Source organism: Neopelma chrysocephalum, unplaced genomic scaffold, assembly GCF_003984885.1.
Source record: "Neopelma chrysocephalum unplaced genomic scaffold, ASM398488v2 Primary Assembly neopelma1_97390, whole genome shotgun sequence".
Lineage (NCBI taxonomy): Eukaryota > Metazoa > Chordata > Aves > Passeriformes > Pipridae > Neopelma > Neopelma chrysocephalum.
Genome location: NW_020926031.1, coordinates 6,145,198 through 6,166,155, shown reverse-complemented (window position 1 = coordinate 6,166,155; position 20,958 = coordinate 6,145,198). Strand labels below are relative to the sequence as shown.

At 40.7% G+C, this 20,958-nt stretch overlaps 1 protein-coding gene across 4 annotated transcripts in view; it reads right to left on the bottom strand.

Annotated features, from left to right (window-relative positions):
- ARHGAP22 (Rho GTPase activating protein 22) overlaps window positions 1-20,958 on the bottom strand; it is a 149,124-nt gene that overhangs the window by 55,201 nt on the left and 72,965 nt on the right. Inside the window, exon 1 of one of the 4 annotated variants that reach the window (XM_027672266.1) lies at window positions 989-1,228. The exons of the other annotated variants lie outside the window; for them this stretch is intronic. Coding sequence (XP_027528067.1) covers window positions 989-1,040 — 52 coding nt within the window. The 5' untranslated portion in view covers window positions 1,041-1,228. Of the gene's footprint in view, window positions 1-988; window positions 1,229-20,958 lie in introns of those variants that run through there. 4 annotated transcript variants of the gene reach the window in all.

Sequence of the window (20,958 nt, the reverse complement as noted above, 5' to 3'; positions counted from 1 at the left end):
AGATAGGTTAAAGAAAGCAAATTTGCATTTCTTAAAAACATTTTCCTCAACTTTACACATGTGATGAAAACCTCACTTGTATGTATACCTTGGAAACAATTTATATTCAAACCAGGAATTAGGGAAATGCACATATTAAAAACATATATATAAATTCCAGGTCATAAAACTAGCCAGGTAAGCAAGTCGGATTGCTCAGATTCTCTGGAACTACTGCATGTACCAGCTATAAGAAATCACTGATATTTGCCTTTATGCAAACCCCACATCTGGACTGCTGGCTAAACAATAAATGTCACAATAAAGACACATGCAAAAGAACAATCAATGTGTTTTTCTGTTAGGAGTTTAGTACATTGTCAATTTTTAAAATGCTAGAAGCAGACTGTTCTCATGAAGAGTTTTCTATGTATCTGGAGAAAAAAACAATTACATCTCCTGGAAAAGCCCACACAGCAATTCACAAAAAGAACCTCACAACACCAAGCTGAAAATCTATGTGGAATCATGCACTCAAGTAGCCTGACATGGGAAAGATGCTGAGAGGAAATATGCTTTTCCTTCACTTAGGAATATTATTTATTATTTCAGTGTAGATTTTTAAAAAATGCTCCTTTTGGAGAAAAAGAAAAAATACTAGAGCATTACTCAGCTGCCTAACTAAACTTATCTGTAAAAACAAATGCATATTCTCTTTTTCGGTTTTGTTCTACATTAGGGATTCCATCCCTATGCAAAACACATGCTCCACGTTTAAAGGGTTAAACATCCTCTCGCTTAGTCGGCTTTTCTGAATGTAAAACGCAAGATAATAACATACACTGTATCTTGAACCAAAAATGCACACAGCATAATAAAACCCCCAGTGCTAAACGACCAGCAGTATGAATAGATCCATTTCCACTGCTTGTTAATTCAAAATAAATCCTGTACTGTGATTTAAAGCAAAACAGACAACACTAAACACACCAAAAACATCATGACTTACCCTTTCGGAGACACTTGCTTTTCTTAAGATATTTGGCAGTAAAAAACGGCATGGCTGCAACACTAAGGTTTCAGCCAAAGCTGACCTTTTATTACCAAGTGCTAAGACCAAAATGAACGGACCAAAGAGAGAAAGGAAATTATTATACCAGATCTTTAAAATGCTCAGAGATGAGCAAAGGGAATTCAGAGTGGGATAAAGTATGTCAAGTTGCACGGTGGGGATTGCAGATATCTTTCTGCTCATTAGCACTGCTGTTCGAGTTATTTAAAGTGTGCTCGGGGGAAATGAGGACAATTTCCATGACAATATGTACAGTATCATATAAGGAGGAAGCATTTTTTCAGGCAGAACTTCTGCATTGCTCAGCTGTTAGAGCAACCAGCAATATGGTGAGAAGGAAAGAAAAAAAAAAACACAACAGGTTTGGATAATGTAAAAAGAAACAACAAAGAAAAAGAAAAAAAAAAACACACCAAAACTGATTCTATTAACCAGTTCTTGTCTAGAGTAGAAAATGCATCAGTGTCAATCTCCTGTCATGTCACTGGGCTCTCTCCTCATTTTCTTCTTAGGCACCACTGGAAAAAAAAAGGAGCCTTGCTTCAGGAGGTTTTGATTCCAGACAGTCATCCCACTACCCTATGCCTCAGTTTCCCTCTCTTTCAAACTGGGCCACAGTATGACATTGCTTATATTTTAAAAAAATCTTTGAGACTCTTGGGCAGTAGGTAATAAGAGAAGAACCAGAGCTTAATCCCATTTCTTTGCCCTAGATGATTACGGTTGTTTATTTCCCCTTACTCCACCATGCTGCTTTTAATTTTCCTAAAAATCTTTTGGTTTTATTCAACCAAGATGACCTGATCTTGAAATTCAGTCTTATTCCCGTTGCATCTGCTGCCTCTGAAGAGTTTAAGGCAGTTTGGTACTGACTTCATATCCTTTCTAATTCCATAACGTTGGGACAGTACATTTAATAGCAATGACATTTATCTGTGTTTGCCTCCTCCTAGTCATTTACCTCTAAGACACTCAACCACAGCCTACTGCTTGGGCAGACAACACCTCATTCCCTGGCATATAAAGGACAATGCCAGAAATTTGACTGCACATTCTTGGGCACATTAGTGTTTCTATGCCTCAAATCTTCCTATGTGTAATGATTAGAAGATGGGAAAATGCATAAAAGAAAAGATCTAAACTTCCACAGGTGCTTCAGCACTTGGCTTTTACTGATTCCAGCCATTGGGATACTGCCAAGTCATAACTGCACCGAGATACAAATAAGCAGTTACTTGTAAGAGAAAACATTTATAATCTATAACCATCTACTGACTAGATTTGAAGCCAGCTTTCTATACTAGCAAAGCAACTGATCTGAATAAAAGTAGTGCTATTCTTATAAAGTAAAAGAATATACAGTGCTATAATGAAGACTGTAAAAGCTAGGGGTGCACTCCAAAAGGTTTGCAACCGGGCATGCCTGTCTTGTATTGGCCTATTTAGCCACCAGTGCGCTTGTAGCAAACGTGGGTAGAGCCCTTCCTAAATCTTTGTTTGCGAAGCCTGGCCTTGAGACTCCAAAAGGTAGAAAGCAGTGGCTTTTCTTGAACTATTTTTTGTCAGCACAGAAATAAATACTATGCTTTTTTCAGGAAAGCCAAGTTTTATGCTTGAGGAAAATCCATTCAGTGTGCAATCTGAAAAACTTCACCATAGTTAAGTATTCATAAATCCTGTGATACTTAATAGGATACCATTGTTCTTGTATCTGTACCGTAATACAGAAAAAGCCCAAACCAAACAAGCCAGCAACGGTCTGCTCTTTGTAACTATCAGATAGTTTGGAAATCAGCTGACAAGCTTTCAGACACATAAACAATTCTTCTGAATCACACTTCAAGCTAGGGTCAGGTTAACATCGTTATATAAAAAAACGGTTTGTATGTAACTGTGTATAGAGCAGAAAGGAACAGTAGAAAGAAAAGAGGTGAGAAGAGGGTCCCTTTAAGTCAGTGACAGAAGCAACTGCCACCTGTGAAACACTGCAGGCTGTGGGTTGGACTTGGGAAATCACATGACCTTGGAATGGGGGGCCAAGCTTGCTACTGCTCTCCCTTGGAGATGGCCCAATACCATCTGCTTCAGAAGCTGGAAGGCTTGCACACATTAATGTGTGCACATCCATTCCCTCCATGATCTGATTGGCACACATCACTCCCCCAAAGACTAGAGGCACCACAATGTGTGAGTACGGAAGGAACTGGTCAGGTTAAACCAATCTACAAAATATTTAATCTGGAAACAATGCCTGAACCTAATCTTGTGTCAAAGAAACTCAGACTTTCTCCCAGATTAAACACAATTTACAATCTCACAAATCTTTCCATAGATATCTGGAAATGATTGGGTGGGTAGGACCTTTCCATCACTCCTAATTCCTTACAGAAGACCTAAACAAAGATTTACACTAGAATCTGGTTATTTTGAAGGAGAAATTTGGCAGTCAGGATAAACTCAGCATTATCTCTGAACCTCATGATACTTCCTCTTGCTATCATTGTGTGGTACGTGGGAAAAGATGTAATGCCCAAACAGCCCTCAAAACACCAGCTTCCTGTTTGCCAGCAGACATGTCCCACACTCAGTGGCACACCAGGCTGGAGTTTCTGATGCAGTAAGTCTGCCTCTCTGCACTCAGTAAATTAAAGGAAAAAAAAAAAGAATGAAAGAAATACCCAGTAAAACCACAGCACGACCACAAGGGAACTCCCTTCTCTGCCAGTTTAGCATAGGGTCAAATATAGACTAATGCAATAATCCCTCCCAGATGCCTAAGAACCTGGCCCTTGAATGACCTTGCACAAAACCTTACTGCTTTTAACTCCAGTACCCTATATTCTGCCTCATTTCCAACTCACTCTGCCCTTGGAGCTGAAAGCAGAGGTTGTCTTCCTGTTAGACTTGTAATTTCTAGGGAGAACTTTGAACTTATATAAACAAACATTTGTATCTCTCATTTGTATCCAGGGCAATGAAACCCAGGCTCTTTCTCTTCTACTCCTCATTTCCTACCACCAACAACCTACTTTGAGGAACCCGAAGACCTTTTATCTTCATGATGGGGGAACTGTTTATCCTTTATTCTCTAGTACTCTTCTGTTGCTGAGGCACAGCTTTAATTTTTCAGCTCTCCAAACAGATTGAAATCAGGTAAAAATTTCTACCCTGACAAAAATCTGCAGACATCAATAGACTGAATTGGATCCAAACCCTTAAATGTTATCATTCACTCACCTTTGTCTGCTTCCTTTAGTAATGCTTTTAGAAAGGACTAGATAGAACTGAGACTGCAAGAAATCTAAATATTTTTCTGTTATGTATCATTTCACCAAAACCACATTAATATATATTTAGCAGGTTTCCCCTCTTTTATTTGTCCTCCTTCCCCAGCTTCAGATCTCAACTCCCAGCAACTGACTGTGGAGCACGCAGAGCACAACCTTTACTGTAAGCAGCAGGCTGTGGACAGAAGCACCCACGACTCTTCATACTGCATTTTCTTTTACAAATTTCAGCATTGTGTTTCAAAACACTTCACTAAGAAAGAGAGCATCATCTTCCCCACCTCACTGATGGGAACTGGGGAAAGATGTTATGACTTCTGTACAATCACCACAAGATTCAAAAAGGGAATAAGAAGGAGATTTTTCTGATACATAAGTGAGCAGCACACAGATTTTTGGTTCCTCTTCTCTCTCCTGTGGCCCAAGAGGATTTCACCATCTCAGATGAACAATGGAATGATTGACAACAAACATGAAAACTCCTGCTTTCTCTTAAAGGTCATTAGTTGTGGACACATGGAATTTTCCACTGAATTACAGCCTTGGGAGATTTTCTGCTATTACTTCCCACCTGGGCACAGTTAGCATGAAACTCTGAGAGAAAGTCTCTATCTTATTGTTAAAGCACCTTATCACAGACTATGTGATCAGACTACATCGCTCTCATAGCCCTTGAATGCCAGAATGTCAGTGACTGGAGGGAAAGGAGGAGGAGCAGAGGCGACCTCCATCACACGTGATGCTCTAGAATGGCAGGCAATAGAGAAGCAGGTGCTCCCTCCCTGACTCCACCACCATGTCTGGCCTGGAAAGCGACCAAGGCTCTGCAGCCCAACATGGTAAATGAGCAGGCAGGTGGCTGCCAGGCAAAAGCTGCTGTGCTATGCAAGCCTGGACACAGGAAGGATACCAGATGACTGCAGTAATACTCACCTCAGCATGCTTCCATACCCCCAACTACTATTTTATCAGATGAAAAGAGCATGCACTCAGGGTACCAATTTAAAAAGACTTCTCCCTACAAAGTGACCAGGAGAGATTTCTATCTGTTGCTGATTGGGCTGATAAAGGCAGTCTTTTTTTCCTTTTAGCAATTTAGAACTCAGTCTGCCCTAGAACAAGTAGGGTCATTTTAGTCTGTGACCACATACATAAATTGTATCTACAGAACAAAGGAATCTCAGGTCAATTAAAAAGATCCTGTGGCTATAATATTCTTCTGGGAAGATGCCATCTACATATGCTTATTACAGCCACATAAATCCCACCCCCTCACTTGCCTCAAGCAAGTAATTGTCTTTAAAAGCAAGCAAAATAATTATTTTTCCAACATACTTGTCATCATTAATTATGGCCAGAATAGCCAAGTAGGAGCTCATGCCCAGGCTTTTAAATGCTTGTAGCTAGTTAGCATGGCTGCCTGTAACTTTACAGCTTTTTTTGCAGTGTTAACATTAACATACTATGGCTTCATTAAATCAAGGCACCCACTGATGAGCTAAGTATGATTCATCTGAGAACACTGAGACCCTTCATGCTTATCAGTCCCCTAGCAAAACTGGGGTTTAATTTATGCCTATGCTATGAGTATATTCGAGCAGTGCTGGCTGTATTCCAAACATTGCATTCAAGTAAACATGTTCCAATGAAAAAAAGATTTTTTCAAAACATAAAGACTGGAGGTTGCAGGAATTAAATGCCAGAGGTCCACTGAGATAGAGACATTTCATTGGCCACTTCTGCAAAGCTCTGCGGCTTTAGTCTACAAACATCTGATACTAACTTCCTAAAAACCAGAATGCAAACTTTGGCCTGGCTCCTGTACTTCTCTCTGAGCCAAGTCTCCCACTGAAGTTGATGGGACTTTCCCTGCATAAAGGCTACAGAGTTTGCCCTACTTTTCTTCCCCCCCCAGCCCCCCCAGTTTAACAGGGCAGGCAAGGGTAGGGGAAGAGATGCTATTTCCTTAGTACACAGAGGGTAAATATATGTGATGGACAGATGTGATGTAGAGGGTGGGTGGTGTAATGAAAACCCACTTGATTCAGAAGATTACAATATAGTGAGAAGTCCACTGACATTCTCTAGGAGGCATTTTTTTCTTAATTGATTTTTAAATGACATGTTTCTAAAGTAACAGTGACTTTTGTTGGTCAACCAGCCTGAACACAATCTGGGTTCTGAATTGTTGCCGCTCCAGGCATTCATAAATTTCAGATCAGCTCACCAAAATCAGGAGACTAGCTTCCAACCAATGGGAATTTTTCATTACTACCTATCTTCTGTTTTGAGACTTTACAGATCCTGTTTGGTATCTTAATTTTAAATCCACAAGCAGTAAGAAACTTGTTCTTTATTAATGAAAGCTGCAAGTTTTATGATCATAGTATTCAGAATTAGGGTTTTCAAGGGAAAACACATGAGACATAGCATATGAATTCAGGTCTATATACAGCCTTGCTACATTTTTCTTAATTCACTTTGAAAATTAAATACATTAAATTAAATTATGCTGGTACCTGAATCAAATGAGGACAGAAATATAACTATAGCACTTACAAAGCAGAACAGGACAAAGTAGTAAGTCTATAGTGCTTAGTTAAGAGACACTGATACACCAAACTGATTCAGTAACACATTTTTACTGCTGAAATGGAGGGCAAAGTGTGGCTTTTAGTAACACAGCAAGTAAAACAGAACAGAATAAATCACTAAACCAGTAAGTGTAGTGAGAAAGAAGCCTTTGCTTACAGCTTCAACACAGGAAATAGGTGCAATTTTGTTCCTAGTCCTACTAGCAAGAAGTTTAGCACAGACACATGTACTCTCCACTCTAGACAGGATAATGAAATAAAGACAAGGACAGAGAGATGGGAGCTGAAAAGAAAGACTGTATGTGCAACATATGGTAGCAGCACATCTTCTGTGGGGTGTTCTTATCCTGCAGCTGCAGAGCCACAGGTTACAAGCCCCTGACAACCCCTCCAGCATCACATAGTCCTTTACCAAATCCTCCAGTACAGCTAAGAGAGCCACAACCTTGCCCCATGTGTACAACCAAGAGGATAAAACCCCCCACACTCCAGGCACCAGTTAAGGGAAAAGTTTATTTTTCTCTCCATAAGCTCTGATTTTCATCCTCATTACACAATTGCCATTCCACAGTCCCTCAAGCATCCATAATGCAACACAGCAATGCCAGTCTCACCATGCAAACCTCCCCAGGCTTTTACAGGGGCAAGGGGAAAGAGGAATAAAATGGTAAAATGCAAATCAGTCACTGAATTTCAAAGCTGCCTTTAATTACAATTTCTTCCTGTTTCCCTGGGTGTTTGGAGCACTGCTCTAAGCAAGCCACACTGGTAAACAGAGTCCTGATCATCTCATTAAACTTATTCAACCATAACATCTGCCTTGGCAAGTCACTGGCTTCGAACAGGATCTGAATTCTAGGCTACAGTCAGGCAGAAGAATCAAGGTACTATACTTCAATATTTCTATTTTCACATCCCTCCTCTGGGCAGAGAATGAGACAGAACTTCTCTTTCATGCACAGATGCGAGGAAACAGGGACAGCACAGGTTCCTGTAAGACTCCTAAACAAGGATGCACCTTCTTTAAGGGTTATACCACTGCTGGCCTGGGACCCGCACACCCCTTTAATCCTGCACTCAGGCCACGATCCCTTATGTTTGGATGACTCCTCCTCAGGGAAGCAACTTCACAGTTAACTTTGTTTTCCCTTTTCCTCTACCAGAGTTGACAGCAGGCAAAACACCTTCTCTTGAGAACTGGTAATTACAACAGTAATTGCTAGAAAACAAGCCTATTCAATCAAGCAAAAGCTGGTTGTATTTCAAGGTGCAGCAAGGGAAATAAATACAGCCATAACACTGGGCCAAATTCTCAATCAGCAATAATGATGTCAGCAAAGCCTGATTTATCCTCAGCTGAGGATCTGACGCCACTTCTTTCCAGCAAAGCCACAGTTGAGACCTTTGGGCCTGTTCACTGAGCTCCAGGGCTAGATTGGTACTCGGAGCTTTTCCAGTGATGCCAGAGGGGTATCAGCATGCAGACTGAAGCATCATTCTTAGTATACCTTCTGTTTAGACTAAGGGAGCTGCAGATCTGCTACCATAATGCATCCTGTAGTCCACACCAAACAAAACCGTCAGGTGAAGAGAGGTAATGGATACTTAACTCTTTCGGCAGCGTCTGCTAAGGCAGCTGTGTTCATCAGAGAAGACATCTATTTTCACCCTTGACCAGTAAAGAGTATAATGTACATTCAGCTTCAGGCTGGTACAACTAGAGTAATTTAACTACACTGTTATCCACAGAAGCATCTTAACAACAGAACAGAGCCAGAAGAAATGAAAGATGTATTTCAAGGAGATTAGAACAGTTTTTTAATTCAATGCAAATTGCTTTGGCCTAAATTAAAACCTATCAAATACTGCATTTTGCATAATGTATTTCAATATCTTTACTGATAAATATGGGGGGGTTTACCTAAGATATGATCTACAGCAGAAGAAAAACTTAGGTAAAAGCAATCAGTGTAAAAATAAACTAAAAACATTTGAAAGACAGCAAACTGTCTTGGGATGACCCAAAATGAATTTTTTGTTGTTACTGTGCTGAAAAGTAATTTCAACATCTCTGTCTGATTTTCCCCAGGAAGTCTAAACTGATATTTTTCCCCAGATTTCTTCCCCTAAGATCACTGCTTTCCTAGTAAAAAAATGTAGGCAAGTAATAAAAAAAAAAAAAGAAAAAAATAGAACCCCCACAAACAACAATAACAAAAAGAGATTTTATTTTTCTCCAGTGGTACCTAGATTAGGCCCTAAGAGCTTCTCTTTGTTCAGAAAAGGCCCTGAAGCTGACAGTCTTACAGTGACTCAGACAGCTCTGTTCCCAGTATGAGGTGGAGAGCAGGAGACATTTGCACATTCTGTGCTTGAACTGCTTTGATCCATCAACACTCACCAGCTAAACATTTCACACCACTAGCCTCATTGATAAGGACTGTCAGCATCTTCATCACTCTTCTACTGCACAGGGGTCCACAGTCCATAGGTGTGACTTCTCAGAATGCATTACTTTGCTTTACTCGTTTGTCCCTAGAAAGTGAAACAGTCTCTCCACCTTTCATACTGAATATGGGGGATGTGAGGCTTGATGTACTATGCAAATTCATCACCATTTTGCTTTAAATTGCACTCAGGCTTCTCCAACTTTCTTTCCCCTATTGCATGGCCGAAAACCTCTTTGGTGCTAATAACGCCAAGGTAGTGGGTTCAGTCCCCATATGGGTCATTCACTTAAGAGTTGGACTTGATTATCTTTGTGGGTCCCTTCCTACTCAGAATATTCTGTGAATATCTAATAGTGATGCAAACCTTCTCATATAACAGGTTAATATGATTTGTTGCTAATTACTCAGACCCAGCTGCACAATGACAATTTCCATTTTAGAGGGGGGAACAACTGCTTCCCACAGATGACAAAAAATCATGTTTTTCTATCATGATACTCCTTCAAAGACTGAGAATTAAATATTTAGACAGAGAAATCATTAAATCTGATATCAGTGCATCAATTACTTATGTCAAGTACAGCCCCTTGATGAGGAGGGAGGGGGATGAGACCTCAGGATGGAGGAAGGACCAGAGCAGGAGTATTCAAAAGCTTCTCATATTTCAGGCTCAAACGGGTCGGATCCCATGGGTTTGTCTAACACTCTGGAAAATGAACCTGCCCGGAATACCTTGGTTCACAATTCCAACCCCCAGTATCAGGAATAAATAAATTGTTCAGTTCAGGGTATATGCTATATATATCGTATTCCTCAATGCTGCAAGCTACAACAAGTTTTAGAACATCACACAGACTCGAGACTTTAGTTAAAACAAAGAAACTAAAGTAAGCAGAAGAAAGCAATATTCAGTGAGATCAGAGCTAGATGTATAGGGAGGAGGCACAGTAAAAGTACAAGTAGAGAATGTGGGGGGTTTTGTTGTTGTATAATACGTATACATTTGTATGTTACAGCTCTACGTAACAGCTACCAACAGACTTGTTATCCCATGAGGGTCTAATCCCATTCTGAAGCCAAGTTTTAGCTCCCATAATGAACTGTGGAAGGAGAGCTGCAATCTTATTGTGAACAATCAAGTAAAAAAAAATACTTTTTTGTTAATTTTTAAAAACATTTACGTGATCATAGCTGCTGTGTTGTGAGTAGTACTGAATATCTAATTATTCTTGTTTTGCCCATCCTGTTCAGTTATATACAGTTCTATTGTACCCACCTTTCAATCATATCTTCTCATGACCCAAGCAGTTTCTTCCTGCATGGAAACCATACAACTGAAACTGTTCCTGTTGCTTTTACATTTGGTATGTACCTTTTAGAAACTGTTATAAGAGAGTAAGGGATATCAGAATATGATCAAAGTCCTTAATCTATTTTACAGGACGGCATATATGTGTAGAGTAAAAATGGACAGATGACCCCCAGGAAGCAAGTGAAAGTGAAATCAAACCAATGCCAACATGCACAATGAATGTAGGAAAAGCTTCTGACATTCAATACTAACATGACAGTGATGATGACTAATGCAACTCCCACCAGAGAAGCTACATTTGTACCACCTTATTCTTGCATTTCAGACTCTGGAACTGCCTATCAGAGTTAGATGGTCTTCTCCAGGATAGCAGCATCTTGCTGGTGGTGTGGTGGAAAAGGGAAATAAAATGTTTCCTCATAAATTTTTTTTTGCTTTGATGTTTCTTCCCCATTCATGCAGTGTATGTGTGCAGTGTGGTTTCAGAATACAGCACTAGGATGTCTGCATTTTAAGTCATAGGGCTCATGGCTTTGAACTATGAGTGGCTACATTTAGGATCTCAGGCTGCTGCAACCAAACAGCGTGGGAACACTTTTGGGAGTCATCTTGTCTGCTTAGTTCTTTTCTGATATGGTAATTAGGGCAACAGCAAGCAGTACCTTAGCTGAGAATGCTTCAGACTTTTCCTATTTTCATACACATTGAAAGGATGCCTCACTGTACAGCAGCTGCCAGCACACAGATCACCATGCATGGACAAGGAGCTTTTTTGAAGCCACTGCTCAGCTGCAGCCACCTTTCCTGAAACTCCATCCAAGCACTGCCGGAAAAAGAGCAGGCAACAATATTGCTCTGGATCAGACCAGCAACCATATCACAATAATCCACTGAGCAAGATAAGTGTGGTTAAAAATTCACAATGCCCAACTTCCCTGTGTTCAACTCTTGCTTAAATGCAGTATTTTGCACTGTTGCCCAGCATTATGCGTTGTAAGACTTCTTCAGTCGCCTACAACACAAATGTTTTCCACAGAGTTGCCTGTGTCTCACAGGCTGGCCAGCTCACCCTGGGTAATAAGGGCTGCATTGTCTGGGATGGATCTGCCACCCCAACCTGGTGCTGACAGCTGTCCAAGTCTTTCTGTTCTGGTGGAAAGGAGTCAAGCGAATTCTGCTAAGAGTCTGACTGGGTCACCTAGAGAGGGGAGCTGCAGAAGGAAGAGCACCTCTGCTACACATCCCTCTGAGATGGTCATGTTATCAGGAGACAGAGCCTTCTCACCTGCCACTCAGTATGAATTAGCTTTTAGGTCTTTCCCACTGTCCTCTAAAGCACTACCTTTTTCCTCAGCACTTTCCTCTACGGTTCTTCCCCCAGACTGATTTCCTGAAGGCCAGTGGGTAATTCCCAGTCTGGCAACTCTGGAAAACTCTCTGGTATTTGGCCTACTCCATCCAGGACCTTACAAAACAGAGCTAAGACTGCTGGTTGGACCTGCAGGGCCACACAATATTTCTAACGATTAGGCATCCTCATTTTGCTCTAACGACCTTCTACACATGACACTGTGTTTGCTGGGTAGACACTGAACTGTGTTCTATACTTGTCAAAATTCCACCATAAAGGAACCAGGGGTTGACAGTCCGTTTGAACACTAGGGTCAAGTTTACATTACTGTGAAGTGCAAAATTTCCAGCTACCTACAAAGCTTAATGTTATCATGACCTATATTTTACAAGCAGACATAAAGAGTAATTATCCATGTAATTACTGGCCTGAGCCAGATCACTCCTCCAAGAAAGAATACTAGGAAGACAACTAATCACTAATCAACTGGAAGATTGTAAATGATGGATTTCAGAGACAGTGTTGGTTTATAAAGGGCAAAATATTCCAGACAAAATGGGTTGGATTGCCACAAGGAGGCTGTAAAACAAGCACAGAAGTACAGGAGGGGCAATGTGTTTGGATTTTGTTAAAGTACAAAAATTCCTGAATTCCATAGTACTGTAACTCAAGTTGTCTGGAATATGAACACTGTCAGAGGTAGTCAAAACTCAGAAGGGCTTCTCAAAAAGGCATTATCATAGCAATCAGTGGATTAAAATTGAGAAAAAATAAGCAATAGCCAGCAGCAGAGCAGGCAGCTCAGAGAGAGGAGGCCAGTTCTGCTCTGAACTGGAACGTGCCTTTGATCCCTTTGCCACAGTTCCTTGTATGCAAAATGGTGAAGAGGACAACTTATTTCTGTCTCGTGTAATGTGGCAGAGGCTCCACAACAATTAATGCTGGCTCTAAGCTACCAAATCACTTAAGGCATGACTGAGCTAGATCAGGCACAGACACAATCACATTTCTGTCATGTTAGGGAAAGCACACAATAGAGCATTTACATCAGCTTTATGTCAACTGCAGAAGAAAAGATACCTAATCCAACATAAAAATGGAATGATATAAGCAGACCATATCTATATAAGCAGACCATATCTGAGTCAAAATAAAGCCTGCTAGTTTACAGCCTGAGGGGGGATGTCTTTTTTTTTTTTTTTAATTTGAAACATCAGAAAGAATTTATATCAGAGCAGTACTTTGGATCACATGGCTATATCTTTGGTACTAACAGTTCCAAAATCTTGTTAAATTTTTGAACAGCCTTAGACTGTCAACTCTTCAGTACACGTTAAACCTCTCATCAAATACACACAGTATGAGGCTCTAGTCCCAGCTGTTATTCAGGTCTTGTAACCAGATTTTTGTTTGCATCTCCATTTAGAGGCTTCCAAGATTTCTCTCTCCCTAGAGAACACACCTTTTAATGTTTTATTTAGTGCTCAAATAATATCTTCATAAAGACCTATAAGCAGAAAAGTGTGAGAGCATAGCAGATAGTAGAAGTGTTGCAAACTGCAGTGACAAAAGTAGAACAAAGAATCCTAGATAGGTTACAAAGACAAAAATAACCACAGGAGATGAAAAACAATGTATTATGTGAAAACAATGCTATGTTATGGAAAAATGAACCCTGGCAACCATGAGAGTTGACAGGGAATGGTTAATTACAAAGGAATTTGTATGTGATAAAAGCAGCAAAGAAAGCTCTGTTTGGGTTGCAAAGTAAGAGATCTCTCATCAATCCTCTTCCAACATGGCTCTATGAATTTAGATCTTGTTATACACTTACCTGCTGTATGCCCAGCTGAACACCTTTCCCAGCCTCACAGCCAGGATTCTTTCCCTGCTACTGTTGTCTGAATTAAGTGATTTTACTAAAACTGTGAAAAGCCTAACTTCTGTGAAAAATCAGACTTTTGTGAAAGCTTTCCTTTTTAACAAAATTATTAGATGACCCACCTGTGAAAAAGCAAGGTTAAATAAAATGGTTACTGGCTGTTCTGTTACTATATGGCCTATATGCAGCTAACATGAACAGTTTGGCAAGGCTATCACAACTACTTATGTGATTCAGAACTAATTCTACCCCTTCTTCCTGCACATGTACCATACATGTTTTTTTTAATGAACTACTGCTATGGAGTGTGCTGAGTTGCAACCAGACAGGCAGTTCTGTAGCTGTCACCAGCAGGTATAAACCTTACTGTCTTGCACTGACACACTTCTTAATCTGTTTCACATTTCTCTGAGATTTTCTGTAAAGCTATCCATTTATATTTTAAGACTGCATGTTCTGGAATGGGATCTGATAAGTGAACTTCAGCATTAACATCTACAATACTACCCAGAAATAAGCCAGATAACATTATCCAAACCTCAAACCATGGAGAATATACGCAAGGAATAATTCAAGCTGACCCTCATCTTGAATAGGCAATCATGTCTGCCTGAAGCATTTGCCCTCCTGTACTCCATGGCTTCGAGACATGAAAGTGAGCAGAAAAAAAAGATGATGCAGAACTTATTAAAAGGGATGTGAAAGCATCACTGGGCTATGCTACTAACAGTAAGTCAGAAAAAAATTCCGAAGTGGTTGGAAAGCCAACAACCTGGAGCAACAAAGGCCAAAGTGGTAGGGAAAGAGGGCTAGCTGGCTCTTTCACAAGCCTGCTTGGACCTTCAGTTCCTGCAAGATTTCTCCCACCATAAACAACTGGGGTGGCATTTTGGGCTTACATGGGAGAACAACCGAACAATAAAGATTCAATGTGGAATCCATTGTTCCCTGCTTTCCCCCACCCCCCACCTGCTCCCTGCCTGCAGGGAACCCTTGCTGGAAGCCACAGCAACAGTTGTCTATCCCCTCTAGCTGGATTGGTGTTAATAGCAGTGAGGCACACACATTTCCTGACTGACTTATTTAAAACTCTTCATTACAATTTATATGCACCACTTACCTGTTTATGACAAAAGTGAACCTCAATGGCTCAATTCCTACAATATTAACAAATCAATGTGATGCAACAACCAAAACTGGTTTTCCTAGTAAAGGCAAGACTGTGTTTTGAGTCACAGTTAAAGAGACTGACTCACCTTCTCATTGCTGGTTTAAGATTAAATCTACTCTGATCTCATATTCTAGCAGTCTTACTTGATCTATTACACCTCACTGCTTGTGAGTGGATTCTGCTCTCCCAATATCCTTGTATGGTAGGGAACACAATGTAAATAAAATAATTGACTACTGATGTCTACACAGTCATTGAATAAGGGTTTTTTTAATTCCCTGTCCCTCAAAATTTTCTGTGTTTACCCCCAAACTTATTTGGCTGCTATTATATCTAATTTCAAATACCCTTACAAGTCAATTCCTTTCATCCTTCTCACTTACATGTTTATATAAAAATATAGATGTGTATTTTTAATTCTATATAGAAATATATTTTGGTTTTAAGAACTGTGCTGAATACTGTACTCCTGAGGCAGGAAGGAGTGGTCCTTCTAAGAGATGATAATTAATATGTTTATAGCTAAGTGGTACTACATGCTACCTATTGTCTGGATGGACTGTGGCCCACAGGCCAACACCTACACAGAAGCTAAGAGGCAGTTTCTGCCCAAATCACACTAGAACCAAATCTGTCATCAAGTTACAAATAGCAGGGAGTTTCTGGATCTTCTTAGAAACTACTTAAAATATAGATGGATGAATTGTAGTATTTGTTGGGAAGTAAATACATTCTTTTATCCTAATATCTCCTTATGCTCAGATACTTCTCAGAGGAGCTCACAAAACACCTTGTCCATTTTGTGATTCAGTGAAAAATCACCCATACGATTTCCACCCACTCAAAGAAAAATAACATTTTTAAATAAAGTTTAAACTGTCTCCCCCATTTTTTAACACAAAAAAATCTCCCAACATGCAGCAGATACAACTTTATCACTTAGTATCTAACTCTGATGATAAACGTTCTTTTTGATGACAAGCTAAACCCAGAAAGTATTTGGATGTACAGAGGGTAATCCTAGCAGTGAGATTTCACATGCCTTGGATATCCCTCTTCTCCCAGCTCCAACACCCAAAGGGATACCTGTACTGAAAAGAATAGCAGTTATATGGACTGAGCATTTCAAACTGATACCTAAGGAAGGGCAGGTTGAGTCATCTCATTCGCTAAGCACAGTTGTTGCAAGAAAGTCCCTAAAATCTCTCCAAAGCTGTGGGGGCAGGATTGGTATTATAACCAGGCAAGTAAACATCTTTTAGAGACAGCAACCTCTCTATTCACCCCAGCTTTCTCACTTCCATCTCAGCTGTCTGAAGTTCCTCAAACACTGAAAGTGTAGTGGGAATAGCTGAAAGAGAATGAAAAATTAACTGATCTCTATTAATAACAGCTGAGTGGAATCAATGAGACAGACTGGGAGAGTGAGACTCCCAGGAGAGTGAGACAGGACAGGCTGGACCTCAGCATGCCAACAAGGGCTTTATGTTCTGAGAAACTTGAAATTAAGTGCACTTTAAAAATAAACCCATTTCTGAATCTCTCTCATGGTTATAGTTGCAATGCTGAATCTGTGTTCACAACGTTTCTGGCTTTCAGCCAAAGATTTGAAAGTCACTGTGATCTTTTTTCCCCTCCTCCCCAGCCATCCATAATTTTTAAGCATTCCCACAGCTGTGAAAGAAATGATAGCTGGGAGGGGGCAGTGCTTGGGTACCCAGAGGCTGCTCTCTCACATTTGCTCACAGCTGGAATTCTTCATGGTCTTTGGCACAAACCCTTGCTACTGCCTTGGCTGCTGGGCTGCCTTTTCAATGGGTGCAGCTATCTGAACAGTTTCAGAATTACTTCTAATTCAAGAGATACTGGATTTTCCCATAAGCTTACAAAAAAATGGGCAGCCGTTACCACATTAAAAAAAAAGAAAAAAGTAGTAAGTCTATTTGGAGTAGAGGTTAATAATTCAAACAGATGAATATTACAGACTTCAGCGTACGAAGCACAGGCTGCATCTCAAGCACCTCCAGGACACGACACCATTTTCCTTGTTCATATGCCCCTTACCTTGCAAAACTAACTTACCTGTGAAGTTCAGTTTGCAGCACTAGAGCTGCTGAGCATGTGAGTGAGCTCCCGGAGAGAGGGCAGCAGCCAGGAGTCAAAGGATCTCCTGTTGACCCAGCTCTTCAGCATAGGAGCTACTCAAGGTTCACAGTCTCCTCCATTAATGTCTGTCATTACTCAAGTGTAAACAGGAAATACACAGGGTATGGAAGCAGGGTCGGGTCACTTGGAATGAATACAGAGACATTATCAGAGTATGTAGAAATGAGACCAGGAAGGCTGAGGCCCATCTAGAATTAAATTTGGCCAAGGATGTCACAGACAGCAAGAAGGGCTTTTTCAAATACATCAGCAGCAAAAGGGAAACAAAGGATAATGTTCGTAAATGGAGGGGGGACCCTGGAACAGAGGCTGCAGAGAAGGCAGAGTTACTGAATGCCTTATTGCATTGGTCTCCACTGACAAGATCAGCCCTTGGGAACCTCTGACCCAACAAAGGAGGGTAAAGGAATGTTAGAAAGAAGACCTCCCCTTAGTCAAGGAGGATTGGGTTAGAGAACACCTGGGCAATCTCGACATCCATGAGCCCATGGGCCCTGACCAGATGCATCCATGAGTGCTCAGACACCAGAGCTAGGCTGCTCACAATCACCTTTGAAAGGCTGTGAGGAGAGATACCTGAGGACTGGAAGAAAGCAAATGTCACTCCTGTCTTCAAAAAAGGCCAGAAGGAAGGCGATGGGAACTACCAGCCAGTCAGCCTCACCTCAATCCCTGGAAAGGTGATGGAGTGTCTGGTTCTGGAGGCCATCTCTATCCACATGGATGACAAGAAGGTGATCAGGAGTAGTCAATATGGATTCATTAAAGGTAAATCATGCTTTACCAACCTCAATGAAACAACTACTTGAACGGACAAGGGAAGAGCAGTGGATATTGCCTACCTAGACTTCAGCAAAGCTTTCCACACTGTCACAACATCCTCACAGGCAAGCTCAGTAAGTGTGGACTGGATAAGTAGACAGTCAGGTGGATTGAGAACTGGATGAACAGCAGATCCCAGTGGTACAGGGTCTAGTTGAAGGTCTGTCATTAGCAGTGTCCCCCAAGGTTCAATAATGTCCCTAGATAATGGGGTAAATCACCTCTTCTAAGGGCCCTTAAGCATCGTATCCCACCCCATCGTGTCATTAGAAATCTGTCACATGACAGGTGTCACGCAGCAGGAACACGTGACATCTCATAATGGGACGTGCACATACAGAGTCAAATGCAGGTGTTCCCAGCACTTTCCAACGCATCACCAGATGTGTCCTCATGGTATGCATAGGAGCTGTTGGAATTTCATTCACCTAAAAGATTCACTTTGTTCATAAGCTAGGAAAAATCTATGGAGCCTCTGGGTAGGAGCATAGCAGTGACAGGACTAACAGAATAATCCCTCCAGTCCTGGGCCCACTTCCTGCCCACATCTGAAGAACCACCAACAAACAGGATGGGAGGGGAATGTTCTGGCCTGTGTGGTGTATGCTTGGCATCCTTGGATTAATCTTTTTGAAACCTCAGGCTGTCCTGACAGTTTAAAAAAGCTGTAAATACAGGATGAAGTGTCCTAAATTAATATGCCTGCCTAAACTGTGAAGATTTTACTTTAGCTAAAGAAAGTTGATTTTTTTCACTCCTCAGTTTTCAGGAAATTGAATTTAACATGCTCATTTACATACCACTGCAACTATGGAATTTGTCCCCTCAGTTTATGTCTCAAACTTTGCCTCTCTCAACTTAGTTTATGAATTTGATGCCTGAAATGCACTGAAGTATGGCTGATGCTACCACCACTGAAACAGCTGACACAAATGCCACAGTTAAAATCTGGATGGTATCAGAACTCCATTGTGTCATAGCACTCTAAAATACAGAGTGGTGGAAGGTGAGTGACAGTAGGGACCAAAGATGCTCACCAAGCCTGGGCTACCAAGTGCTAGGTGCCGTCTAAACATGCAGCTGGCAGTCTCTGCTGTCTGCAAGATAGAAGTAACAACTGGTTGAGACAAACAAGGACTAAAAATAGTCTAAGGAGGGAGCGGTATCTAATGAGGATTGGCATGGCTTTTTTAGACCACAACAAGCATTGGTCCATGCCCTGCAGAGTTTATCATCATAACAGACTAGAGAACAGGCAGGCAGAGAATTGCAGACAGACAAAGAGAGCAGTGTGTGCTCACAGCCTCACAATAGGCATCAGTAGAGACAGGAGAAGGAACTCGTTGCTCCATTCTGTGTCATGCCTAATCCACTATCCACAACCTGAACCTGTCACACACAAATATACACATTCCCAGGACATCTGCTTTCTACTTTATATTCCACTCACCTCAGAGGAGCTGAGCAGTGTGTGCAATTAACTTTTGCAGATGCCTTTCACGGACTCTGCAAGTTAATCACAATACCATGAGATCAGAAAATCTCTGTTAAACTTACTATCAAAGGAGAAAGAAAAAAGAATGCCATGAGACAAAATAACTGAGATGTCTATTATTACAGCCCATCTCCAGAAAGGAAATGAAAGCAAAACAAAAGACTATTTCTTGACTTGAAAGTGCTGATTCTTGGAGTGTTAATATTCAATCACTTGTGCTGGATTTTATAAAATAAAAGATAAACCTGGAAAATGTTATCACCAAACACCAAATGAAAAACTAAAGATGGGGTAAAACCTGGCCTGGTAAGAGAAGTAGTTTACAAAACAAAATCCCATTACAAAACACTTAGGTCTTGTCAATACTCACTTCTATACATATTTAACTAAACTGACACAAAATCCAACACAGTTGAACAGATGCAGCCCTTCAGCATAACTAAAGTCAGAGTACATTAAAAGTATATCAACATGACTTGGTTGGATAGTGAATTAACTAAAAATCAATATCCATTTAGTTAAATGGGTTCAGTAATGGGTTCAGAGTGCCAACCAGACACAAGCAGTGATGAATTCTAACCATAGATGTTATTTCTTCCCTGGATTCCAAGCCCCAGCTCCAGCACTAGGGCTGACTTGCTGAATAAATTAGTCTGATTCATAAAATCTTAGTGATATGCATCTCAAGCTGAGATATAATCACAATTCATGCAAGAACCACTAGGCAATACTTCGCTAGATTTTGACCATCTCTAGCATCTTTGCTTTCCAGTAAGTATGGGCATAAGGATGAAGGAGTTCAGCTCCAAAACCTCCCTATCCCTTTGTGGGGCCTAAAATGAAGACATGAGCAGAAGTGTAACAGTGTAGTTTCCTCTCTCTGGCGTTTCTCATGCTCTCCCTCTTGTGGCAAAAGAGACTCACTTTTTTTCCTTCAGAAAGTAAAATCTTCAATACATTCAACGAACAACTTTATGCATGAGCCAGCACACACTGCTGAGTCAACACAAGAAAAAAAAAACCAAAGGCTGTTATGAAACAAAACAGAGACTTCTCTCCTACCTCATCTTTTCATTTCTAATAGTGGCACTTGCACCAGGCAAAGTGCTGATACCAGAAATCTCAAATCCTATCACACTACCTCCTTTCTTTATAGCTGTGGTTTTAAACAACTCCTTTGATACTCATATTTGCCCCTCTGTGACTGTGTTGCAAACAATACTCACTACCCTCTGAAGCTCATTCCCTTGTAAGCTTTCATCTTTAGTAGGAGTGAGATTTACTTATGTGGAAAAACAAGCAGATGAGTAAAGAGTTAGGAAGGTGGGAAAGAGAAGGATCAAAGGCCCTTCTCTGTATGCAGATGTAGAGAACAGA